This window comes from Gossypium hirsutum, chromosome A11 (assembly GCF_007990345.1).
Source record: "Gossypium hirsutum isolate 1008001.06 chromosome A11, Gossypium_hirsutum_v2.1, whole genome shotgun sequence".
In the NCBI taxonomy this organism is placed as follows: domain Eukaryota; kingdom Viridiplantae; phylum Streptophyta; class Magnoliopsida; order Malvales; family Malvaceae; genus Gossypium; species Gossypium hirsutum.
In genome coordinates this window covers 2,781,362-2,807,767 of record NC_053434.1, presented here as the reverse complement: position 1 = coordinate 2,807,767, position 26,406 = coordinate 2,781,362, and the positions used below count along the sequence as shown (strand labels likewise).

At 32.2% G+C, this 26,406-nt stretch overlaps 3 protein-coding genes and 1 pseudogene across 5 annotated transcripts; 3 read left to right on the top strand and 1 right to left on the bottom strand.

Annotated features, from left to right (window-relative positions):
- Positions 1 to 369: 369 nt before the first annotated feature.
- Positions 370 to 4,447, top strand: LOC107942644 (MOB kinase activator-like 1A). The gene is made up of 7 exons (XM_016876346.2): positions 370 to 532; positions 1,497 to 1,545; positions 2,507 to 2,615; positions 2,900 to 2,993; positions 3,154 to 3,287; positions 3,485 to 3,648; positions 4,203 to 4,447. Exons 1-7 carry the CDS (start codon positions 510 to 512, stop codon positions 4,275 to 4,277), a joined length of 648 nt encoding a protein of 215 aa, XP_016731835.1. The 5' UTR covers positions 370 to 509; the 3' UTR covers positions 4,278 to 4,447.
- A 1,446-nt stretch (positions 4,448 to 5,893) lies between these two features.
- LOC107942647 (uncharacterized) lies at positions 5,894 to 8,027 on the top strand. The gene is made up of 3 exons (XM_016876349.2): positions 5,894 to 6,412; positions 7,141 to 7,308; positions 7,630 to 8,027. The coding sequence occupies exons 1-3, from the start codon at positions 6,347 to 6,349 to the stop codon at positions 7,834 to 7,836; spliced, it is 441 nt and encodes a 146-aa protein (XP_016731838.1). The 5' UTR covers positions 5,894 to 6,346; the 3' UTR covers positions 7,837 to 8,027.
- A 1,710-nt stretch (positions 8,028 to 9,737) lies between these two features.
- On the top strand, positions 9,738 to 13,250 carry LOC107942646 (26S proteasome non-ATPase regulatory subunit 13 homolog B-like; annotated as a pseudogene).
- A 328-nt stretch (positions 13,251 to 13,578) lies between these two features.
- On the bottom strand, positions 13,579 to 18,306 carry LOC107942645 (glycerol-3-phosphate acyltransferase, chloroplastic). Of its 3 annotated transcripts, none has more exons than XM_041080550.1 (13): positions 18,027 to 18,306; positions 17,668 to 17,839; positions 16,794 to 16,891; positions 16,306 to 16,392; positions 16,076 to 16,173; positions 15,855 to 15,912; positions 15,532 to 15,633; positions 15,386 to 15,447; positions 15,182 to 15,292; positions 15,005 to 15,083; positions 14,806 to 14,925; positions 14,631 to 14,729; positions 13,579 to 14,031 (listed from the first exon to the last, which is right to left on the bottom strand). In XM_041080550.1, exons 1-13 carry the CDS (start codon positions 18,084 to 18,086, stop codon positions 13,897 to 13,899), a joined length of 1,281 nt encoding a protein of 426 aa, XP_040936484.1. In that variant the 5' UTR covers positions 18,087 to 18,306; the 3' UTR covers positions 13,579 to 13,896. The 3 variants fall into 3 exon arrangements, with proteins under 3 accessions (XP_040936484.1, XP_016731837.1, XP_016731836.1); XM_016876348.2 differs by having other exon boundaries at positions 18,050 to 18,306; XM_016876347.2 differs by having other exon boundaries at positions 17,668 to 18,077.
- Between the last annotated feature and the right edge of the window lie 8,100 nt (positions 18,307 to 26,406).

The window sequence follows — 26,406 nt, the reverse complement described above, 5'->3', positions numbered from 1 at the left end:
ACGAATTTATTTTAATTTGGGTTTTAAAAATATTTTTTATTTAATATTAATTCGTTAAGAATAGGCTGATACTTTTTTTTTAACATGAATTTTCTTTAATACTGACAATATTTTTGTAGCATAATAAATTTTTTTTAACACCGTTAGTGTTTTGCGTAATTTGTATAACATTTAATAAATTTAAGAATCAAATTGAACCTAAAAAAAAGTTTAGGTACCAAATTAGTAAAAAGTGTCAAATTCAGGTACAAATTAGGCTAAAAAAAGTTTACGTACCAAATTAGAAAAAGGTGTTAAGTTCAGGTACAAAATGTTATATTAAGCTAAAAAAATTATAAAAAAGACAGCTGAGCTGAGCTTACGCAAGGAATAATAATAAATTCAAAAAAAAAATAGTAAGAGGAACGAAAGGTGACAAAAGGAAAAAGGCCTTTTCAGCTTTTCAAGTCTCCCACCTGAAGAAAGGCAAAAAAAAAAAAAAAAATCAAATCCTCTCTATATCTCTAACCATGAGTCTCTTCGGTCTGGGCAGGTGAGTGTCAATATTTCCATTTTCTTTTTTTAAATTTCTCCTAAAATACTTAATCCTTTTCTATGATTTACATTTTTTTTCTTTTTTGATTTTGCAATGATGCATTATAGATTATGTGAGATCTGTTATAATTCTATGATCTTTTTGCTGATTTAAGATCAGCAGCGATCAATTCATTATTTTTTTGGCTGCTATTAAGTTTATTTAAAAATTCTGAAAACATTTTTCTCTTTCTTCCTGATTTGTTCTCTGGATTCTTTGATTTATTTGTTTAAACTGCAATCCTATTGTTTTTTGTTAGTGCAATTTGATAATGGTTGTGGTTAGGTGCTCTTTTGATTATTATAAAATTTCTCAAATCTTAAAGCAGGTCAATCACGTCGATCATCAATATTGTATTTGGATTTTTGTATGATAATTAAATTGAAGGCTATATACATAACTGATCGTGAATCTCAATGCATGTTGAACTCGCCTGTTGAACTCGCCTTCATGTTCTCATTTAATGATTTGCTCTGATAAAATTAGTTGATTCGATGTTAGAACTACGATTAAAAGCTATGCCGTACGGATGGTTTTCGTGAATGAAGATGTTAGAAAGGTAGAAAAGGTGCACATATTGATTGTTATCTTAGAAAGTATGTGGCCTTGATTGAAACAGATGAGCTTTGCATCAAGGTGCTGAATTTTATCAAACCAGAGTGTATTTTCCGTCTTATAATTATTGTTTTTTTACTTCAAAAAAAAAAAATCAATTTGATACACCATGCTGTAGATACATGAAATATACTCAAGTTTTTTTTATATAATTCTATGGAAAAAAGCTTTTGAAATTTGAACTTACCTATATTAGATGTATGTATTTCAGACTGCCATTCTCATGTCTGAGAGTATAGCTGGTATTCATGATTTGTGAGTCTTTTCAGTTAACCATTTTCCTGATAATAGATTGCTCTAAAAACAGAAATCAGCGAACATTCCGCCCAAAAAAAAGTGCACCCTCAGGAAGTAAGGTTGGTTATTTTTGTTCCTTTTCCTTATGAAAAATAATTAATATATTTTATTTCTGCTTGTTAGAATTTGATGTGATACGTTCCCTATCATTTTGCTTGAATCTTTGGGATTGTTGATGTGACCGCTGATCACCTTCCTAATTTATTCCCTTGGTAAATGTATATATTTATTAGTAAGAATTTCTTGAGTGTGAACTTGAAACTTTAGCATACTGGTCTGGAGTATTCTACAAAGTGTCCAGATTTAGAATCAAAATAAAAGCAATCACAGCTTAACAGTTAAGATCTAATGCATCAAAAATCTTAAACAAGACCCTGGAAAGTTGGCTTCATTTGCAAAGCATACTAAGAAGAGAAGCTCCCGAATCCTTGATCTAATTCCTTCTGCTGGCTCTTCTGCTTCTTGGATTTTTAGCTACTTAAATGGTTGTCATTAATACTGAAACTTGCTATTTCTATCTGTAAAGCAAGAATTCCCTTGACCATACCAACAGATGAAAAGAAGAAAAAAAGCTGACTTTACCATTCATATTCCTATTTGATAAATTTCATTGCTTTTGAAGTCACTAATTCAACTAAATAATTTTACACTGTGATGTTCTACTTAAAATTCTCTGTGGCAAAGTGGAAATACTACAAATTTCAATGCTTTACTGACATGCATTATGGTCCTACAGCCTCACCTGTAGGACCAACTCATGGATGTTCGAAGGTCTTATGTACACGTACCATATGCTATAATATTTTTTACTAAATGGGGATCTACCTCTAAGCATGGTTAGTTGTACTGCTGTGTTTTGAACTTGACAATGATTGTATAACCTTTTAGAGGTTTCTCTCCATTTCTTCCGAACTGGCTTCTTTGTAATCTATATAAATACTTTCTGGACTTCATTCTGCTATATTAGTGGCTTAGCAGAATTTACAGTTCTCATCCTAGTACCGTAAACATGTAATGCAGGGTGCACAGCTTAAAAAGCACATTGATGCTACCTTGGGCAGTGGAAACCTAAGGGAAGCAGTAAGGTTACCCCCAGGGGAGGATTTACATGAATGGCTCGCAGTCAATAGTATATCTTGCTCCCTCTCTTTCTTTCTAACTCACACCCTGCACGCACATGCAAAGAATCAGAATAATTCCTTATTTATTTAAACTTGTGTATAATTTATCCATGAATATTCGACTTTTGGTGTGGCCATGCTGTAAGTTACTTTCATGAGCTCATTTATTTTTATTGAATTTATTAGCTGATTTTTGATAGAATGTTTTTGTACATTTTCTTTCCTATTTCTAGGTTACTACCTAATTTCATTGGAACTCATTGCTTAAATTTAACTGTTGGATCATTTTCAGCTGTGGATTTCTTCAATCAAGTGAATCTGCTCTATGGCACCCTTACAGAGTTTTGTACTCCTGAGAACTGTCCTACAATGACTGCAGGCCCTAAGTATGACATATTGAGCCAGATTCCTTTTGCCTTTTTCAACAAATTAATCATACAAATCCCAGTCTTAAACTTTTCATCATGCTGTAATACTCTGTTGTTGATTGATTATTTGCTGCTCAACAAAACCCTTGATTATTTGCTGCTCAACAAAACCTTATAGGTATGAATATAGATGGGCAGATGGTGTGCAGATCAAGAAACCTATCGAGGTTTCCGCCCCGAAATATGTTGAATATTTAATGGACTGGATCGAATCACAGCTTGATGATGAATCCATATTTCCTCAAAAGCTTGGTAAAAGTTTTCATCATTCATGTGTTTAGTCATCTTTAGTTCTTTGTGATGAAGTCTGACATACCATCATCTAGAGAAAGCTGTTTATCTATACATGATGACAACAATGTTGGATAACATACTGTCCTCTTTAATTTTTTGATTGTGTCTGTGCTAAATACTTGCCTATGTTTAACTGCATATTTCAAATTTGCTAGGTGTAGCATTTCCTTCCAACTTCAACGAGGTCGTGAAGACAATATTCAAAAGACTGTTCCGAGTATATGCCCACATCTATCACTCACACTTCCAGAAAATTGTGAGCCTTAAGGAAGAAGCCCATTTGAACACATGCTTCAAGCATTTCATACTGTTTACTTGTGTAAGTCTTCTTCTGCTTAATAATTAATATATATATTTTTAATTCTCTACCCTCTTTTCCAAGGCAGGCCTTTACCACTATTTGCCCATTTTATACAACAAAATAGAACCCACTTGTTTACCTACTAGTGCTACAAAATAACAGTCATCATGTTGAACAATCCTGTTCAAATTTGTTGCAATATGGATAGAGCTAAACCTTTCTCCTTTTATATGTATATTTACTTATTTATTTTTGTAGTGGGTGATGTTTCGTTTACTATATAATTTGTGAGAACGAAATGCATGCCATATATGTTTAATGGTATTTGTAGAAGAATCTCTTATATAGTCAAGAGACAAGAATATAGGTTGTGGAATGAGAAATCGGCATGTAAATATATATGTTCTTTTTTTTTCATTTTAAGTAGCAAGACGGCAAACTGTGGATCTAGTTTAATTTAAGTGTTGAAATGTTCTCTTAATCTCTGAAACATTCATTAGAAGATACAAGAAACATGCATAGTTGATTAGAAAGTTATTGGTTTAATTCCATTCACGGTTTTGCATCTGCAGGAATTCGGGCTGATCGACAAGAAAGAGTTAGCTCCACTTCAAGAGCTTATTGAATCCATCATAGTCCCTTGCTAAATATATAAGGGTTTAATTCAATTCCAAAATCTCCGTTTTTCTTATGATTTTACATTTTTATCACATATTTTTTATTCAAGCCCTGACAGGCCTGCACCCCCTTGTGTCATGCCAGCTTGATGCTTGCATCGGTTGGACCTAAATCTTCAATATTCTTTTATTTAAATTAATCAAAGGAAAACCAATATAGACATGTCACATAATATGCATACATTACTCTAAAACATGCAATTCTTGAAAAATTCTCTCCTAGTTTTAAGGATTTAATTTTTAGTCACTCATACTATTAAGAATCTAATATTCTACCGACTGATTACATAAATGTTGACTATTAGAGTTCTAGTTTTATTATATATGAATACAATAATTTTGGTAGATGTTGAAAACTGTGGCACCGATCGCCATGTATAGTGATTTGGTCAAAATTATGAGTAGTTGGAAAGGAGTATCTAAGATGGGTCGGGCTGGTGTGGGACAATTTTAGACATTAGGTTATTGGACAGCAAGGCTGCTGCCACTCCATGACCATGACACAACCAGCCCTTCATCCATCGTTTAGGGATGTGATCTTTTTCTTGACATTTCAACTACAGCGAAGTCAGAAAATTTTTTTTAGGGGAGGGTTAAAATTAAATTATAATTTTTATAATAGTAAAAATATAACTTTATTATTTTAATAATTTTTGTTTTTATAATTTTTAAAGGATTAAATTAATTTTTATAAAATTTAAGGGGCTAAAATGTTATTTTATCTTTATTAATTTAAAGTTTTAAAAATTTTAAAAGATTTAAATGAAAATTTTCTATTTTAGGGCCAGTGCCCTTCCACCTCTGATATTTCCTATTCCTCTTAACTTAATTAACAGCTTTTTTCTATAGCGACTACTCCCAATCCCATACAGGCTGTAGTAGTAAATTTTAACAACAATAATACTGTCATAAATACTGGTTTAAATATAAAAAAAATGCTTCTTTTTTTCTTTTGAGAAAGGAACGATTCATTAAACCAAATTAATTAGTGCGATACATAGGTAGTTTGTCTATGTCATCCATAGCTAGAGTTGACATGAAGTTGGGAAGTTCAAAATGCACAACGTAATTATCATAGTTTCTAAAAAAGACTAAATTTAATGCCTTTGCATTTAAGGGTATTTGCACAATGGTTGCCTTTTCGGAAAATAATTTGATTATTTTAGGTCTCCAAAAATGTCTTTCATCAATAATTTGAATAAGAATATAGTTTTCGGAGGAATTATTAGTAATTCAACCTAAAAGAAACAACTCAAATTTGGAATTCTGCATTTGTACTTTCATTTGATATAATTTCATTTCTTTATTTTTATAATATTATCAGTTACTCTAAATAAATAATATCTTTAACTATTCCAATTAAATGCTAACCCTTTCAAAATAAAATCTCAAAATTTTTAAGTGCATAATAAAGGGATTGAAACAATAATTCACAATTTTTTGAGTAAATTAAGATAAAATTAATAATTTCTGATAAAAGAAATTAACGGCTAATTTAAGAATTGGGGATAACTTAGAGGCTAATCTACGCAAAAAGCCAAATTAAGAAATAATAATAAATGACAGAATCTTCAAAAGACTAAAACCCGGTACACAAAGCAAAACGAAAACCGAGCCAAGTCTAACCATTATCCCTCGTTCTTATCATCTTCTCCCTCTTTTCTCTCCTCCATACTTTGAATTTATATTCCCAGTATATAGCTATGGTTCTTAGCTGACTTTTATTTTCTCCTCTACAACGAATCTAAATCGAAGGACCGTTTTGTCTAAATAATAGTTTCCCAGATTTAATATATATATATGATACAGTGAACAAGAAGATAAGATGAAGAAATAAAGGACGAGTGAAGAGTGGAAGAATAGAGAGTTGTTTTTGATATTTTTCTTTAGTAGCTTCTCATTGAATATATAAATATCTCCCTTCTAATCCATTGTAAAAGTCATAACTTAAAGGTTACTGACCACCAAGTTAGGCCCACCTATTCTGAAATCTCACTAATGCTATATCGGTTACCCACAATTTGTTCGTAACGAAAAACATGGTGGGTATTTTTTCCAGATTTTCTGTTGGCAGGTCTGCCCATCGACGCTCCAAGAGTGCCTTTGTAAGTTTCTTTTTAATTTTTTTTCCTGTTTCTCTTTTTTAGAAGTTTATTTGGGTGGATTCTGTAACATTCAAATCTGAATATTTGGGTTTTTGTTTCCCTTTTGGATTAGTTCATTGAGGTTTCATCGTTGATTGGGTTTTCGAATTTTAAATTTTGTTTAGTTTCTTGTTTCTTATTGCTTTGATTTGGTCGAAATATCCCTTTTGTTTATGTGTTGGGATTGGTTGATTTACTTTTGAGATATCATGTCATTATGGTTCTGATCTGACTATATCTCTTATTGTCTTTCTTATTTAAGAACCATTTCTTTTTGAAATAGGTAATTTTGTTGCTGTGGTTTTGGGTTTTCATAATAAAATTCATTCATCATGTTCAAATTGTGTATCTAATTTGATGAAAATAATAGGAAGTAGTACTGCAACTGAAACCTAGAGATTACCAATATGAGCAAATCCAGGTTTTCAGATCAACAATCTGTTTTCTTTCATAGTCTATAAAATTATAGATGCCTGGTATAATCCGTATATGCTTTTGGGGTTTTTGATCTCTTCTGTTATTCAATTCAAATGCCCTTTTAGACTAAGGTCTGATATATTTCTTGTTTTTGCAAATAATTTTGTTGGAAACCCTGCTACTAGTATTAACCCCGAATTTTTGCCCTTTTAGACTAAGGTCTGATATATTTCTTGTTGCATGTGACCAATGATTCCCCTTCCACGGTGCAGGTGGAAACCAATGTTATGCCCCAAAATGCCGATGTAGTTGATGCTGCTACAGCTACCGCCCATGGAATTGAAGTAGCAGTTGAGTTCAAGCCTGTCGAATGTCCAACCGAGCCTTTGGACAATGACCGACCAATTCAGTGCCCCCTACCTGAACCTTCAATTCTAAACGTAATCTTTCGAGGCTCGCCCTTTGTGTTCTTTACCATTGATTGCACTAGTTTAGGGTTTAGGCTTTTTATTCTTGATTAATTCGGTGCAAGGAAAATGGTTCCTCTGAACTGCATCTTAAGAATTTGGTGTTACTAGTATATAGGCTTATGAGAAGCTTTTATTTTCATAGGTTATTATCTTTCTGGTATGCATGGTTTATATAATGATTGACCTCTTTGTTCATTTTTTATGTTGGTGGTAGGGAATTGTACAAACCATTACTTATGAACTTTTCATCTATTTAAATTAAAATATCATGTACTGCTTTTCTGTAATCAGGATGGAAGGATCTGGAAGGAGCGAGTTTCGGCTAATGTAAGGAGAACTGAGTTGCCGGTTATGAAGGACGGAAGCACCCTTGAATCTGAGGCTACTGGAATGAAACCCCAAGCAACCCGCTCAAATCGCTTGATTTTACCGTCTCTAAGTGCCCCAGAACATAATTTATTGAATCTCCTTGAAGAATGCAATGCATCTGGGATCTAAAGTCTGGCATCAAATCTTGATTAGAGCTCAACTTGGAATAATTTGCATAATATAAGTTCAAGGTGTTTTTATTATATGTAGATCATGAAACCGTTACCCTCATATGTACTGGATGAAATCTTTCATTATTTGTATTTATTTCATTTGTTTCAACACCTCTGCAATGAGATTTTCATAAGTCAGTTCAAGTATCATGGCATCTATGATCGAACCGGTCATGCTTCTCGACTTCCTTTCAGGTTCCTGAGAAATTGTTAAAGTGCTTTAGGTAATAGACATGTTGTAGGGATAGCAATCCGATGTGAAGTCTTTGAGCAGAGACCTGTTAGTTGCATGACTCTTTCAGGTCAACAGGTTCTTTGGATGAATTTATCAAGTTTCAGTCAGTTAATCAACCCGAAATAATATTAATCAAATTAACCAACCCTTCAAAATTTCTATAATCGAACTGAATTTTTTTCAAAAAAATTAACCGAACTGAAATTTTTTCGGTTAATTCTGTCGGTTAACCAAATTAATTGAAAAATATTTTTTTTGGTTAAAGTGAGTATAAAATTAACCGAATTAGTCGAATTAACCAAATTACTTGAATTACTCAAATTAACTGAATTATTTGTATAAAATTATATGTTTTTTTATTTTTATTTTTATTTTTAGATTTTTATTTTTATTTATTAAATTATTTGTAATTTTTATGATTGTGTTGGGTACTTGGGTTAATATATATTAGATCGAATATTTGGATTTATGTTGGATTGGGTTTGAGTGAATAGTAGGCTATTAATATATTATAATTTTATTTATTATTTTTCAGTTAAACCGAAAAAATTCAGTTAACTGATCGGTTTCGAATCGAATTAACTGTTAACTGAAAATTCAAAAAATTATTATCCAACTCCCAACCAAATTAATTCGGTTAACAGACCAATTAACCAAATTCGATTGGTTAACTAAATTTTTTCGGTTTTACCCGAATTTTGCACACTCTTACTAAATGGAGGAGTGTTAGGGTGAGCTTTCTAGAGTCTGCTTTTCATGAGTTTTAATTAAATATAAATTATTAAAACTTTTGTAAACTATTATTCAATTACAGAAAATTATTAAAAGAAAGAAATTGATATATTTGATTTTTTTTGAGCTCACAGTAGAATTGCTTTTGTTCAACACAAATTAAATAAAATATTATTGAATTACATAAATTATAAGGATTTTTTAAAATATTTTTGTGTAACATTGAAGCTCATTGAAAGCTCATTCTAAAGAGTTTTTAGACTTGTTTTTGAATAAATGATAATTGGCATCTTTAGTTCTTGAATTTTATCATTTTAACAGTTTATATCTTTTTAATTTTTAAAAGATTAAATTAAATTTTTATTATTTTGAGGTTAAAATATAATTTTATTATTATTAATTTAAAATTTTATAAATTATAAAATATCTAAATGAAAATTTGTTCACTTTAGGGGTCTAGCAGGGGCTAGACCCCTTAGCTCCATCATTGTGTTCTTAATAAAAAGTTGATATGTTTTTAATAAATGGTGGTGAAGATTATACTCAAAACCACTAAACTATCAATAAATTTATATTTTAGTTGTTTAATTTTAAAAATTACAAAATAATTATTAAACTATTTAAAAATATTTAATTAAAATTATTAAAATAATAAATAATTGATTAAAATATAAATTTATTAATAATTTAATAACCTTGTATAGAAATTTACCCTAAATAATAATTGAAATTTTATTTTTCTCCTTATCTATAAATAAAAAAATAATATATTTCAACACACTCAAACTTACATCTCTATCTATTGACAATAATATTCATATTTTACATTTTTATCTATTGACAATAATACTCATAAAGTAAGATTCAATCTCCACCTTGCTTGTCGTGATAAAACGATAATGTCATGATTTCCTTAGGAATTTAAGGAAAAAGAAAAATGTTTTCCGTTTGGTAGATTATCAATTTACCTTATCCTTTAATTTTAAATTTTTGTTAGTGAAACCCGACCCGTATATAGTCAAAATTCTCGGGTTTCCTAGTCCTCTGTGTCAGTGTCTTTGCTCGAAGACGGGGAAAAATCAAAGCTTTTGGTATTTATAATAGAGAGAAAACTAAGTAGACAAGAAAGGAAATTTTCTCTCATTCGACATTGTTGAGGGAAATTGAGGTAAATGGCGGCCTTGCAATGCCTAGACTCTCTTCGAAATGAACATCCAGAGCTATCCGACTGGTATAGTTCTCTTGCAGATCTATATCAGAAGAAGCTTTGGCATCAACTTACTCTCAAGCTTGATCAATTCGTTGCTCTCACCTTCTTCCAGGTCTTTAGCTCTCGTTCTATTCCGTATTGCTTGGGTCTGGGGTTTGTAGATCTCCATACTAGGGTTTTAAGATTTTGGGAGTTTGGGTTTTTTGAACGGAGGAGCTTTCTTTCTTTTTTTCCTCTTTTTGTTTTTCTGTTTTAGCTTTTGTTCAGTTTTACGAGACAGGATTGTGTTTTTACTTTTTAATTCTTCTCTACCATTCTTTTCTTTTTGTTCTAAATTGGAAAGAAATAAATTGGATGTTTATCGCTCTTGATGATCAATGCCTCAAAAGATTATTAAAGAAAGTTTTTGGTCAGTGTTATGAAATGGCATTTTTTATTTACTTTAGAAGAATTGGGTTTATACTTGAATTTATGGATACTTATACATGCATTAGAAATGAACAAAATGTAGGCTATGTGATAGATCTTTGCTAGTCATCCAACCTCTTATGATACTTGTTTCTTAAATTTCAGGCTGGAGATGCACTGATCAAGTTGTATCATAATTTTATCACTGACTTTGAGACCAAGATTAATCTTCTCAAGCTCGCACATTTTGCTGTTATAGTGTCTCGGCAATACTCAGAGAAAGAAGCTGCTATTAGTTATCTCGAAGGGGTTATTGAAAAGCTTCGAGCTACTAAAGAGAAGCGCATAGAAGAACCTATTCTTTATATCGAGATGCAAGTCGCCAAATTCAAGCTTGAGCTGGGCGACCAAAAGGAGTGCAAGAAACTTCTTGAAGATGGAAAGAGTGCCCTTGACAGTATGGATGGCGTAGATCCATCTGTGTATGCTAGCTATTATTGGGTTTCATCTCAATACCATAAATTTCGTCAAGAATTTGCTGAGTTCTATAAAAGTGCTCTCCTTTATCTTGGGTACACATCGGTGGATTCTCTCTCAGAATCTTTTAAGTTGGTATGTTTTTATAGGCTTATGTGTTTTTTTCCATGCAAACATATCACCTCGTGATATTACTGGAACTCATTAATATGTTTCATTTATCAAGCTTTAATGTTACAAATTTCTTGTTATTCAGAATCCTCTCTAGAAATTATTTCTTTTCATAATAATTATTTTATTATCCAATCCATGTGCAGCAGTACCTCTGAAGTCTAATTTCAAGTCTGAATAGTTTGAACCTTTTTCTTTAATGCTACATCTCCTTATATTATCTCCAATATCCAAAACTTTATAATAACATGGATGAGTCGAGTTGCCAGGCATACACTAGATATAAAACTGGCATAGAAATGGGGATACCTCAGTTTGGAAGATAAAACTGACTGTGAGATGACTGATATACTTGGGTATTCTTTTTCCAGCTGGAAAGACTTAGCTAGTACTTCCTTTGCACTCGAGTCATAAGGAATAGATGGACAAATAGATAATCTAAAGAAATTTTACTGTTTTTATTCGTATGGAAGATACTCTTATCACTTCATTTCATTTTATCTTTTGTATATGTAGGATTTGGCATTTGATCTATCCCTTTCTGCTCTTTTGGGAGATAATATCTACAACTTTGGGGAACTGCTTGCTCATCCTATTGTAAGAACGACTTTGTCATGTTTCCTAATTTATAATATATGTTGTGTCTGAATTCTTTTACGGGTAATTATTTGGTACATAGGCGGTGGAAAGTTTTTATTCGACAAGCACGGTTGAGATTTTGCCTCATGTCTTATTTATTTAATTTTTTAAATGCTACTTAAGGACACATAGCAAAATCTTAACTCCGCTTGTGGAATAAAAACTTACCATCGCAAGTGTACTAAATAATTATCCATTTTTTAACTGGCAGAATATTTCTCGATGCAACAGTTATTCATGCTTGTTGTTGCTTTTTTTTTAATGAGTTAAGCACATATAACCTTTTGTAGCTGACACTACAGTTTGCCTGATACAATAGTGTTCCTTAATGCAAATCATTATGGTATCAGTAGAGAGCTTGTAAAAAATGGTGCCAGTATGGGTTTTACTTTCTGGGGTTCCTTTGCATTAATGTTTTTACTTGATTTCATTATGTTTGAGACGTTGACATCCTCGACATCTTTTACAGGTAAAGAGTCTTTTGGGGACCAGTGTAGAGTGGCTTTACTATATCCTCCTAGCCTTCAATTCAGGGGATTTAGTTCACTATCAAGAATTGTGTTGCATTCACAATGCTGCATTGAGGACTCAACCAGCCTTGGTTGAGAATGAGAAGAGGCTCTTGGAAAAAATTAATGTTCTTTGCTTAATGGAGATTATCTTCAGGTGTGTCAGTTTACAGTGTCCTCTAGTGGATCAGGTCGGAATAAATTGCTGCTATCTGTATGTGTAGTTAATAACTAAACTACAATATGTTTCCATGCAGCCGCCCGGCTGAAGATCGAACCATTCCTTTAAAAGTTATTGCTGAGCGAACAAAACTGTCGATTGAGGATGTTGAGCATCTTCTCATGAAGAGCTTGTCTGTAAGTTCAAACATTCTTCAGATTTGTTTCATCCTTTCTGTTTTCTCGCATTTTTCTTTTTCCTTAATTCTTCTTATTATTTGTTCATGACGTCGAACATGTAGAAGCCCTGTCTCAACATTTCTTTGAAATGGGCTAAAAATCCTGAAGATGACTTGTATAACCTTTTACGAGTCACACTATACAGGTGCATCTGATAGAGGGCATAATAGATCAAGTTAAAGGAACTGCCTACATCTCCTGGGTGCAGCCGAGAGTTCTGGGAATCCCACAGATCAAATCCTTGCGGGATCGGTTGGAATTGGGTGGGCAAAGTACACACTGCTTGCTTATCAATCGAGGCTGAAACACCCGACCTTGTCGCACCATGATCTTTTTTCCCTTTCTGTCCAGTATACGAAAAGGAAACAAAAGGAAAAGGCAATGGCAAGCAATGAGGATATTGCTTGATCCTTAAATCGTTCTTTTGAAAGGAGAACGGCTCAGACCTTTTGGCATTTGTTGGATTTCAATGGCAATGGCAATGGTAATATGCCTAAGGATACAGTGTTAAAAATTGAAAAGAGCGTCTTTTCTCTTTAACTTTGTATTAGGAATTTTCATTAGAAACAATAAGATGATCCACTTTCATATGGGATGATGAAAATGCATTTTCATTTGTTTGCGTTCCTCGTGTATTATACTAGAAATTGAGTGGGAGGAATTGGAGCATATAAAAAATTGAAAATTATGATGCGTAACATTATAAAAAAAAGAGAAGAAAAGAAAAAAAAAAAAAGACATTATGATTCTTAACATCATACAGAGGAGGCGATTAGAACTGGGGTTTTGATTACTGGATCAGTAATCGAATTGGTTAGATTACCAACTCAAATGTAATAATAAAATATTTTGTTTTTACTATTTTACTAATTATGAGTGGTTTATGATTCAATCAGTTTAATCTCATCTATCAATCGGTTTTGATCAAAGTAATTCTATCCAATTCAGATAAACAATGAATACAACCCAAACGACATATCTTCGTTTAACACTAAATCCAAGACTATTAACACAATTTTGATGCATCTCTCTTCTCACATTGAAAAGAGAGCCATAACGATTAAAAGAAAATGAATAATTATTGGACCTCGTCACTCCAAAATATGTCATGACGTAAAACATCAAATTTGAATAGGCACGGAGGTCAAACATGATACACACGTAATGTAAGAATTGCCTATGGCTACCTCTTTGGGTGCAGTTACGTTGATAACTTGACATGGTTTCAACTATAAACTAGTTCCATGGCTGAGACAAAGCTATACCTGCAGTGGATGCCTCTAACCCTTGTTTTCCATGTATGGCTGATTTGAGGACATTGTATTGCTCTGTCACAGACTTGTATAGAGCTTGTGTATATACATCCTTAACCTGCTCATCCCAAAAGGAAAAGGAAAAGGAAAAGCCAACTCTCAGCCCGCAATCACAGATGCTGTTTTCAAGCAATAAGTGTAACACACACAAGATGCATGTAACTCAATTTTGATATTAAATAAATTGGTTTTTCAAAAAAAATTGATACAATTTAGTCCTTGTCAATTTCAAAAGTAAGAAACTAAGAACAATTAATAAGAACATTTATTTTTTCTGTCAATTTATCCTAATTTTGATTGGTATACTAATAAATTTAACCATCAATCTTTACAAATTTTGTCAATTTAGTCCTGGTTCTAAAATATTCAGTACAAACTGTTTTTAGATTTCTAAAAAAATTGTTGAAAATTTTAAAATCAGCATCAAATTGACAAAATATATAAATATTTAAGGCAAATTTTTTTATTAGTAAGATAAACTAAAGGAAAAAGTAAAAAAAGATATTAATTATCTTTAGTTACTCACTTTTAAATTTAACAAGGACTAATTTGTTCAGCTTCTTTTGAGAGGGCAAATTTGCTCAATATCAAATACCATATTCCAACTTCTATAAACCATATGTATAACATAACGTAACACAACCCAATGCAACCAACCTCTTCAGACTTTTCACAATTAGCAGCAATTTCTGGAGCTACTGATAATCCAGCCCCATGAAAGCTTATGATTCTTCTTTCTCCAATTTCTTTTTCCACCTTTAAAAAGAAACCCATTGAATCACAAGAGAAAACATAAATATTATGAACAAAACTGGCAAAGCAAAATACACACCTTGGATGGAGGGGGCATAATGTCATAGCACAATAGAGCCAAGGGATACATATGCCCTGGAGCACCTGAACTTTCTATCAGCCTTCTCATATTGTCCACTGATGAAGAATCAAAGGGTGCCTGATTCATCCTTATATTAGTCTGTCTATAAATGGAGCAAGCTGATAATGAAAGCAGCTTTTACCCATTTCTCACTTACTGGATTCCATTCTCCTGTAACAGGATCTGGACGGTCCCGGCCGCCACTTGGTGCAATCCATACTAATTTCGAGCCAGTCCTATAATGATACGAAGTTTTTGGTCTTAGGCTACATATTTGTTGTAAAAATCAGAGCGTAGATTCAAGGATGTTAATATTACAATGGCATTAAGGTACCTTAGCAGCAAAGCCATCTCTTTTAAACTTCGTATGTTGGCTTTTCTTTTCATATCAGCAAGCTCAGGAACATCAAACATGTGCTTTTTGGAGTACACGCATATAAGGTTTCTAAAATGAATTTGGTACAAGTTTTTCTTTTGTCAGTGGTACTTTAGCATATCTTGACAGAATCAAGTGAAAACTCAGTAACTATTTGAGTACCTTCCCATGCTGAAAGGCTTGCAAAGAGGATCTGTTATGACTCTATCTCCTGCAACATAGATCTGCGGCATAAACAGAAATTATGATTAAACACAACGATAACGACTACTATGGAATGCTTGGAATGGAAATTATGGGGGAATCACCAGGTTCTCGGCAATATGTGGATTTGTTTTCTCAAGCAACAGTGCAATGACGGCTGGGTCAGCTTCAGTTTGATGATTTGAAAAAAGTACGACATTGTGACCCTGCAAGCAATTGAACAGTTAAACCCAAAAAGGTTAGCTAAAATGGAAAATATATAACTAGTAGTACTACACACATTCCAAGTCCCAGCTGCATATTAAAAACTCTTATCACCACTTTTACTTGTGCCAAAAGAAATTGCAATTAAGACCCATAAAACAGTAAGATATAAGTCCAGAAGTAATTGCAGAAGAAACTATGAGGGAAAACTGAGCGTTATCACCTGCTTAAGCTTCTCCTCTATTTCATAGAAAAGAGAATGATTACCAACGTATGAATTTCTGCAACGAACGTAATAGATGAATGTTATGGAAGGTAACAAATGCATCCTTGTGTGATCAGAATATGAACAATATTATTTTACATAATGAACAGGACTTACTAGCAATGAGAAACTATATATTCCTTCACAATTAGAGGACAGTATGGAAGTCGTCCACTTACCTGAAATCAATCAAAGGCCGAATATAATTTTGACCAAACATGTAGTAGTCAAATGGCTCCCGTAAAGCTTTGTGGTAGGGTTGAAAGACAAAAGGATCCTGAAAAGCTACCGTCATATTTCATGTAGAAGTTCATAAAAACTTATGATTTGTATGCAGTATCTGAGAAAGGAAGTTCATATATGTTACAAACTGCAGTCTCATCTTGAAAGAGCATCATAGAACAATTACCTTTACATCCAAAAGCATCAGGTCAAGTGCTACAGCCATGTTCGACAACACAGTTTCAGCAGCAGCAGGATCTCCACTTTGGAAAATCTAAATGTTGTGACGTGCAAAAGAAAAAAAAATGGGTTCTCTTTTAAGTTTCAGATATACAGGTAAAAGTCAAGCATTGAGTCAACATGTTAGCCCAAATATTGCAATCATTTAAGGGATATACTATTGAAAACATGTAGTTTGACTGGATACACTTCCACCAAGATTTTCAAAGTGCAATGAAAAATTTGTAAAGAAGTTAATATCACATTATGAAGTTCAAGTACCTGTTCTCATAACACAGTGTAGCATAAGCCAGTATAAATAGTGCATTTGGTGTAAAAGCACAACGCTAACATATGATGTTATATCTGCCAACATTTTCTAGACCAACATATTACATGCAGAGTAGAACATACATTAATGTGAACTGAAGTAAGAGTTCCAGTTTAGCAGTTTACAGCATTTTTATAATTCCGATAGAATTCTTCCATTCCTGCTGCAACATTTGGAGGTAACCTTCCTGCTTCTACTTCCTTCTTAATTCCAGATAGGAGTTCTGTAGACAAATAAGCAGTATAAGAGAATAAAACCAACACTCTAGTTCAATTTTGGAACCATAAATAAATGTAGTTAAAGTTAATTTGGCTAAAAGAGCTTCTTATAATACTGGAGTATGTCATTGAATAAATAAAAAGCTATTATCAATAACAGAGCGTGTAGTCCAGTGAATTTTACTTCCAACCATCTTACTCATATCTAGACATCCTTTCATATAATTCTCAAATCAATAAAGACTCCTACGAAGCAAATTCTGGCATGAAGCTAAGAATTGCTTTGGAGTGTAGCTGTTACTTTCTTTAATCTTTGCATAATCTCTGCATCAAATTGTTTTACTTCCAAGCTTCTTGGAAAGACATTAAAAAGATTTATATTACAGCTGCATGAACTTAATCCATTTAAGTGAGCAAAAAAAAAAAACAAAAACAAAAACAAAACAAAATGGACCTTTTCTTAAAGGCTGTTTTTGATGCAAGCAATTTAGAATTTGATACATTCTTCTACACTCCAAAAAACAGGTCAGTCATCACGTAATCTTTGAACAACTCAAAATAGAACAAATTTTACTTTCACAAGTTTTTATGACTAATTCCCTTTCAAACCTCATAATATATAATTATTTATATATGTTTCCATTCTTCGGAAATACACAAGAATAAAATAAATAAATCATGCTGTATTATTTAAAATATTGGAAACTTCATTTGCTTAAACAAATAGAAAAGCATTATTTTAAAAACACAAAAGGGGGAGAGAGCTAAAAAGAAAGCAGACCTTCCTCAGAGCGAGCTTCAAGGAAGGTACGGGAATGCTCAATGTCCATCTCGCCGCCTCCAGCAGCGGCGACACCGGATTCCTTATCTTTAACGAGCTCAGCCATTGCCTTAGCTGTCAAGAAGAAACTCCTGGTCGTTGCTTTAGAAGTAGATCCAAACAGTTTCACTCGCTGAAACGGAATTATAGAAGAAAAAGAAGAATTGAGTGAAATGGAAAATGGATAGGTAGAAGAGGAAGTACAGCTTAAGGATGGGAGAGACAAAGCAGACATCAGAGTTGTGGCATTTTGATTTGATCCAAAAGAGATAATACGAGATTTAATTTATATAAATATACACAAGGTGAAGGAAAGAGACATCTGTGATGAGCTGACGTGTACCGTTCGATAGGAAGAAAGTCACGGGGACACGCGACATCCAATGACTACCTCTATTTATTTATCTATTGCTGCTTGCTGCTGTTTTTTTTTTGAATTACCTGTCTTCAAATTCCTATAAGACTTTTCTAAAAATAATAAAATAAAACATTTTGACGACTGAGGCTATTTCATTATTTTATTCCATTATGAGCTTAAGCCAATCAAAAGTTCTTTTTCTCTCAAGTGGGTCGCTTACACATGGGAAACCAAATATTAACTCTAATGATTTTATATTTGTCTTTTTTGAAGTATATATAAATTATGAGAATTTGAACCGTGCAAAACTAGATGAATGTACGCATGAGATGTGTGATATTTTATTCCGTTAAATGTCCATGAAAATGAATTTTGCATGTTCTTCGTTTTCTAGAATACGGTTTAATCGAAATAAAATCAATGGAGAGATTGGGGGTTTGCCCAATTTGAAGCTTCTTAGCAATTTAGCCCAGTCTAGCAACGCACATTCGAAATTTAGGCCCAATGGAGTAAAGTTTTCCAATGACCTTCCCCGTAGATAAGGATATTCAAATGGTCGATTCGGTTATTAATTGAATTGAACTATCCAAAATATAAAAATATTTAATTGTTAACTGAATCGAAATCTATATATATAATTTTTTTGGGGGGTTAAAATGAATATAAAATATATTAAAAATATATATTGCTAATGATATTTTTTGTAATAGTTTAAAAATATATTATATATTATTTATTTTGATTAATATAAAAAATAATAGTTCAAAAAATATATTGCTAATATAAAAACATATTATATATAATATATATTATTTATTTTGGTTAATTATTCAATTTTGAATCGAATTAACTGATAACTAAAACTTTAAAAAATCATTAATCGATTAATTCGGTTTTAACCGAACTATGAATACCCCTACTAGTAAGAATTGTTTATTTTTCTATATGCGCAAAAATTAAATTAGAAATTAACTAACATAGCAAAGTCAGGAGTTGGCAGATGCTCGGACCTCAAATGAAAAAAAAATCATTTACACTCTTTTATAATTTATAAAATTTTAAATTAATAATAGTGAAATTATATTATAGTTCCTTAAATATAAAAAATTTGATTTAATGTAACACCACTAACCCTTATTCGTCATCGGACTAGGGTTAAGAGGCATTACCAAACCATTCACCACATATTACAAACATATCACATACATAGCTTACACATTATCAAATCACATCCAATCATATTCACAATGTCCCTTAAATAGGTCTACGAGACCTTAAGTATACTTTGGAAAAGATCCTGGATTAAACCGATCTCGTATAAAATTTCTCGAAACTTAACAATTTTTTTCTAAGTTACAGGGGTCACACGCCCGTGTGAACAGGCCATGTGCCTCATACGGCATTAGACACGCCAATGTCTCTAGGTCGTGGCAAAACAGGGTATACATACTGACTTATCCACACAGCCACATGACACGCCTACATGCCAGACCGTGTGTCAACAAGGGGGTATACTAACTTATTTCGAAAGGGTACCTCAAGGGACACACGCCCGTGTATCAAGACCGTGTGTCATACACGGCTGAGACACACGCCCGTATCTCTGCTCGTGTGGACAAAAATAGGCCATTTATAGTGCCAACATGCCACCTAAAAAGGGTCATCCCTACAAGTATCAATCAAAGCATAATTCATGACCAAATTGCAACCAAAACCATAACCAAAACATGCATAATTCAATCCACCATATCACTTATCAATTTCATACTCAATTTCATATCGAAGCATACCATTTCAACTACCAAATTATACCAAAATGCCCATTCACACAAGACCATATATATATACATCAATTACATCATTTTTTTTCATCACATAGTCTATACCAAGACAAATCCTATAGTCTCAATCATATTCATGCCATATCACATAGTTAGAAATACACATAGCACATATCATAACATCACTAGCCTATACATGCCATATATTAATATTTACAACTTCAAAAGTACCAAAATATCGTTTGATAGTGTGACGACAATCCTTGATGATCCCTGAGCTCACAATAGCTTCGATAATCTATAAAACAATTGAAAAACACACAAAGTAAGCTTTCCAAAGCTTAGTAAGCCATATACAAATAAACTTATCACATAAACAATTATAAACCAATTCATACATATGAATCATGGCAAAATACAATTGCAATATCATATTTCTCATATAGCTTAATTGTTCATAATCACTTGCTTATAAACACATCACATTTTCATATAGTTCACATCTCAAATGATCATTTTCATTCTTACTTCTCATTGCCAAATTTTATATACCTTTCGTACGTACTTGAATCGGATACACATTTACTTGATTATTTATTTCTTAATAATGCACGTTGAACCGTTCGAAAACAATAAGGATACTCAGATAGCTCGGAAAGCTCGTACAATACCAACGTCCCAGACGTGGTCTTACATGTAATCAAATATCGATGCCACTGTCCCAGACAAGGTCTTACACGAAATCATATATTATGTCGATGTCTTAGACATGGTCTTACATGTAAATCTCAAGTCAATGCCAACGTCCCAGACGTGGTCTTACACGATATCACACTTCAGAATCCTATGTCATGACATATGTATCCTATACTATTCCTATGGTTTGTACGGGGCTTTCGGATGTCGTAACATTATCGATACTTTCTTAGATTCAATTATTCAGCTCTCATAGCAATTCAATACATTTCCACAACAAAAAAACATATATTATTCAATTGAAATACGTTTATTTGCATATGAACTTACCTCATACGGAAACAAACGAATCGAAGTGACTATTCCACAACTTTTGACTTCTCCTGATCTAAATTCGATTTCTTTTGTTCTTGATCTATATAAATTAAAATTTAACTAATTTAATCACACATTCATTCATTTCAATCCAAAAACACATAAATGGAAATTTTGCACATTGGCCCCTAACATTTCACATTTTAACAGTTTAGTCCTATGACAGCCTTAATTTGACCCTAGTCGGGAAATGGTTTCGGGACCACAAAATTGAGTCACAAAAATAATTAAATGTTATATTCTGTGATTATTACATGTGAAAGTGCATGTGTGAAAATTTCATGCTTTGATTTTGTCATTTGTGAGTGAAATTATGAAATAGGACTTATGTGAAAATTTCTGAAAATGCTATAGGCTAATTTGTAGTAGCCAAATAAATAGTAGTGCAGAATAGGAGGATTTGCATGTCAAACCTCCCATTTTATGTGTAGTGGCCGGCCAAGGTGATGGGTATTAGATAATATATGTATTTTAGCATTATAATAGTTATAATGGATGATGGTCATGATGAACAACATGTGCAAAATTTTTTATTGAAGTTATGGCATAGGTATGGCACAAATTAATATATGCCATTTTGTGTCATAAAATGTTTAGGAATAAAGAATAATAAGAATAACAAAAGGGAAGTAAAGGAAGGTTTTTGTTCATTCTTGGTTCTTCATAGCCAAAAATTGAGAGAGCAAATAGGGGAGGGAACCCTTGAATATTCGGTCACTAGGAGGAGGAAAATTGAAGGTAAGTTCTTGGTACTTTGCTTCTATTTTGATGTTCATGGGTTCTTCTTGATTATACCTTAACTCATGAAGCATATTTTTTATTTTTGGTTGTGTTGTGAGCATTCGTGTAACACCCCCTAATCCCAAACCGTCGCCGGAATAGGGTTATGAGGCGTTACCGAACATATTGGTTAATTTACAAACAATTTTATGAATAAACAACAAATATATTAAAATTAAATCATTAAGTCTGTTTTATGAACCCTCGAGGCCTAAATCATGTATTATAAATGAATAGGAACTTATTCAAGTACTCCGAAAATTTTTCGTAATATAATGATAATAATTATTTTTTAAAAAAAATTTCAATATAATCCCTTTAGAAACATCTAACCTTCCCTGCAATTTCAAATTTGCAACTAACTCAACACAACAACAACTCAACAAATACAATCTTCATCCAAATCATATTCGTCTTATAACAATATCACTAATCCTTATTTTATCTAACATTATATCCATTCATACTTTCAAGTAGTATTTAAACATCTTAATTAATTTCCATTCATATCATATATCAACTTATATTAACTTAACTAATATATTCATGAGTTGATACAAATCATAGTCACATCAGCTCCTATACATGCCATATAAACCATTTAAAGTATTTATAACAAAATCTACCGAAAAATCGAGATAGTGTGACTTGAGCGTGATGATCCGATCCTCTGACCCTCCCGTTAATCTACAAAGAGAAATAAACTTTACAGGTAAGCTAACTATAGCTTAGTAAGTTCGTCGGCTTAAACCATAAACCTTACCAATATTAGTTTCAAAAATTCAAATCATATGGATATTTCAAGTAAGTTACTTTCATCCTGTAAATCATAATCTCATTTTAAAAATAATTTACTTAATTGAGCTCAAAAATAATAATAACATTATTTACATTTCTTTTTCCACATGTTACAATTACGACTTACTGACTTGTCAATTTAAGGAACGACTTACGGATTTGAGTATATCGTGATCTAATACCCGAAATCTAACTGAAGCACAAAAGTGCTAAACGGAAGCCCGAAGGCTAACTGAAGCACATAAGTGCTAAACGGAAGCCCGAAGGCTAACTGAAGCTCATCAGAGCTGAACTGAAACCCCAAAAGGGTTAACTGAAACTCATATGAGTTAACGGAAGCTCGTAAGAGCTAAACAGAAAGCAAACACGAGAGTTCGCAACAAATGTTGAATCTCGGTTTACTTGGGTAATTTACCGTCAATTCATCTTTTTCAACGAACGATCGTACTCATTTCCTGCGTTCCGTTCCTCCGAATTACTCAGTTCAATTTTGTAACTTTTGTACATGATTTAATTATTTTCAACAATTAACATACATAAATATTAATCACCATTCATAAAATAACATTGAAATTTAATAATTTAACCGTACGAACTTACCCGGAACAATTTGCAGTAGTTGTAGAGATTTCTTGAACTATTTCGGAATTTTCTCTTTTCCTCGTTTATCCTCAATTTCTTGATCTATAATATAAAATTTTCACTTATCAGTATTGACTTCACATTCATTCTATTTCATATCCTTAATGTTTATAACCCGCTTATAAGTAACATTATCTGCAATTTTACTATTTACCTATGTATATTCAATGCTGTCCATCCATGTCATAGTCACTAAATTATTTTTATCTTGAGATACAGAACTCCAAATTAGGATCCTCTAATTTTCACTGAAACTAGACTCACATATCTTCTTATCATAAAATTTTTAGAATTTTTGGTTTAGCCAATAATTACAGTTTATTCTTTAAATTCACCCCTATTCTGCTGTCTGACAGTTCTAACCTTTCTTCACTAAAAATTAATTATCTCTTCATACAGAATTCGGATGATATTCCCGTTTGTTTCTTTTGAAAATAGACTCTTTCAGAATTCTTGACATATAAATTTAAGTCCCTAATTATTTTTATTAAATTTTTTATGATTTTTCAAAGTCAGAATAGGGGAACTCGAATTCATTCTGACCTTGTCTCACAAAATTAATTATATCTCATGATTTACACCGTTTCTTCTATGAGAAACTAGACTCAATAAGCTTTAATTTCATATTTTGTTCATCTTCTAATTCGATTCCTACAATTTATGGTGATTTTTCAAAGTTAGTCTACTGCTGCTGTCCAAACTGTTTTAGTGCAAGCTGTTTATTACCATTTTTCCCCTAAGCTTTTAATAAATAACAATTTCGTCCCTACTCAATTAGCCTCTCAATTGAACTGATTTTTCTCAATTAACACTTTATTCTACCACCTTTAACTAGTTTACAACCTTTAGGAATAAAAATTTCAGAAATAGACTTTAATTCCAAACATTTCACAATTAGGTCCTAAAAATCAATTTCTATTGAAATTACGTAATAGAAGCATCTCATAAACAAATTAATGCTTTAATTTCATTCTATTTCATCATAAAATTACAGCACTCAACCATGGTGACTTTCAATTTCATCCATGAAATCAAAAATTAATGAATTTAATAGTAGGACCTAGTTGTAAAAGTCTTAGAAACACAAAAATTACAATAAAAAGGCAAGGATTAACTCAATTGGTGCAAAAATTATGAAATACCAGCTTATAGAACCCTCCTATGGCGTTTTTAGCTGCTGGAATTGAAGAGAAATGAAGAGAAATCTAGATATTTCCTATTTAGTCCTAGCTTTATTTAGTTAATTTTGCAATATTCCAATTTTCCCTTAATTCATCAATTTTCCTGCTGATTTCAAACCCCTTGCCGTCCAGCCCAAATAGACCTTGGGTCTATTTGCCTTTTAAACCCTCTTTCTTTTATCATTTAAGCTATTTAATCATTCTTCATAAATTTATATTTGTTACAATTTAGTCCTTTTTATTCAATTAACCATCGAAACTTTAAAATTTCTTGACGAAACTTTATTACTAACTTATTAACACTCCATAAATATTTATAAAAATATTTATGGCTCGTTTTAAAAATTTTCAAACTCTCGATTCCTCATTTTGGATTCTAAATTTTTTTTTAATATTTATTTCTAGTACACTATTCGCTATTTCAAAAATTTTCCTAACTTCACATTTAACTTATATTCACTAAATTATTAATATTTTTCTACTCATTTGTCGGATTTAGTATTCTCGAATCACTGTTCCGACACCATTGAAAATTTAGGCTATTACAATTCTCCCCCTCTTAAGAAATTTCGTCCTCGAAATTTGTTACCTGAAAATAGGTAAAGATATTGTGCTTTCATTGATTCCTCTATTTCCCAGGTTACTTCCTCCACACCATGTCGATGCCACAACACTTTAACTAATGGTACCTTTTTATTCCGCAGTTCTTTAATTTCTCGAGCTAAAATCTTTACTGGTTCTTCTGAATAAGTCATATCTGACTGAAGCTGAATTTCTGTATGCGGAATCACATGTGAAGGGTCTGATCTATAACGTCTCAGCATAGACACATGGAATACATTATGAATCTTCTCAAGCTCTGGAGGTAAAGCTAACTGATATGCTACAGGGTCGACTCTTTCAATAATCTCGTATGGTCCAATAAATCTTGGACTTAGTTTTCCTTTTCTGCCAAATCGTAATACTTTTTTCCACGGCGACACCTTTAAGAACACCTGATCACCCACATTAAACTCTATTTCTCTTCTTTTCAAGTCAGCATATGATTTCTGACGATCTGAAGCAGCTTTCAGACAATCTCGGATAATCCGAACCTTTTCTTCAGTTTCCCGAATTAAATCGACCCCCACTAACTTGGATTCACTCAATTCTAACCAATGCAATGGAGTCTTACATTTTCTTCCATATAAAGCTTCAAATGGCGCCATCTTTATACTGGATTGATAACTGTTGTTGTAAGCAAATTCGGCCAGTGGTAAATACTTTTCCTGTAATACCCCATACCCGTACCTAAGACCGAGATAGGATACGAGGCATTACCAAAATTTTCAGAATAATTTTAATTAATTTATATTATTTAGTATTCATTTTCATGTTTCATGTAACATCCTTTTCATATATTCAATTCAAAGTATCATATAAAATACGATACAATACTTAAATTTTCATATTTACATGCTCATTCAGGGTATCCGAACCTACCTGACTAAATTGCAGAAATACCAAGATTTAGGGGCATATTGGTAATTTACCATTTTCCCAAATTTCACTCAATCTTAAATTGATAATTTCATTTAATTTATTAATTTAGATAATAAAACAATTTATTCCCTTCAATTTAGTCATTTTGACATTTTTACAAAATTGCCCCTAAAGTTTTACTTTTATTCAATTTAGTCCATGAGCTTAAAACATGCAAATTAGCCATGCTAACTGAATATTCATATATATTTTTCCTCCTCCTCCTCTCCATTCCACATCCTTAATGTATATAACATTCTTGTAAGTACGATTTCACAATTTACTTATTAATGCTCACATCAATCTGTTCACACGAGTCATAGTCGCTCAATTATTTATAATTTGAGCTACAGAGCTCAAAATTAAGATCCGTAAATTTTCCCTAAAACTAGACTCACATATCATTCCACCATAAAATTTAAGAATTTTTGGTTTAGCCAATTAGTACAGTTTATTCATTTAAGTTTCCCCTGTTTCACTATCCAACAGTTCCGACCTCTCTTCACTAAAAATTAATTATATCACAGTAAAAAACTCGGATAATGTTCCCATTGATTTATATTGAAAA

Bases quoted from the DNA above. Each gene is read 5' to 3' on its own strand.
- LOC107942644 (XM_016876346.2), top strand. From the start codon at position 510: ATGAGTCTCTTCGGTCTGGGCAG. The intron at 2,616-2,899 runs GTATATCTTGCT...GATCATTTTCAG, and splicing joins TGAATGGCTCGCAGTCAATA to CTGTGGATTTCTTCAATCAA. The intron at 3,649-4,202 runs GTAAGTCTTCTT...TTGCATCTGCAG, and splicing joins ATTTCATACTGTTTACTTGT to GAATTCGGGCTGATCGACAA.
- LOC107942647 (XM_016876349.2), top strand. From the start codon at position 6,347: ATGGTGGGTATTTTTTCCAGATTTTCTGTTGGCAGGTCTGCCCATCGA. The intron at 6,413-7,140 runs GTAAGTTTCTTT...TCCACGGTGCAG, and splicing joins GACGCTCCAAGAGTGCCTTT to GTGGAAACCAATGTTATGCC. The intron at 7,309-7,629 runs GTAATCTTTCGA...TTCTGTAATCAG, and splicing joins CTGAACCTTCAATTCTAAAC to GATGGAAGGATCTGGAAGGA.
- LOC107942645 (XM_016876347.2), bottom strand. From the start codon at position 17,941: ATGTCTGCTTTGTCTCTCCCATCCTTAAGCTGTACTTCCTCTTCTACC. The intron at 15,913-16,075 runs GTAAGTGGACGA...CGTTCGTTGCAG, and splicing joins CGGCCTTTGATTGATTTCAG to AAATTCATACGTTGGTAATC. The intron at 14,032-14,630 runs GTTGGTTGCATT...TGGGATGAGCAG, and splicing joins ATTGTGAAAAGTCTGAAGAG to GTTAAGGATGTATATACACA.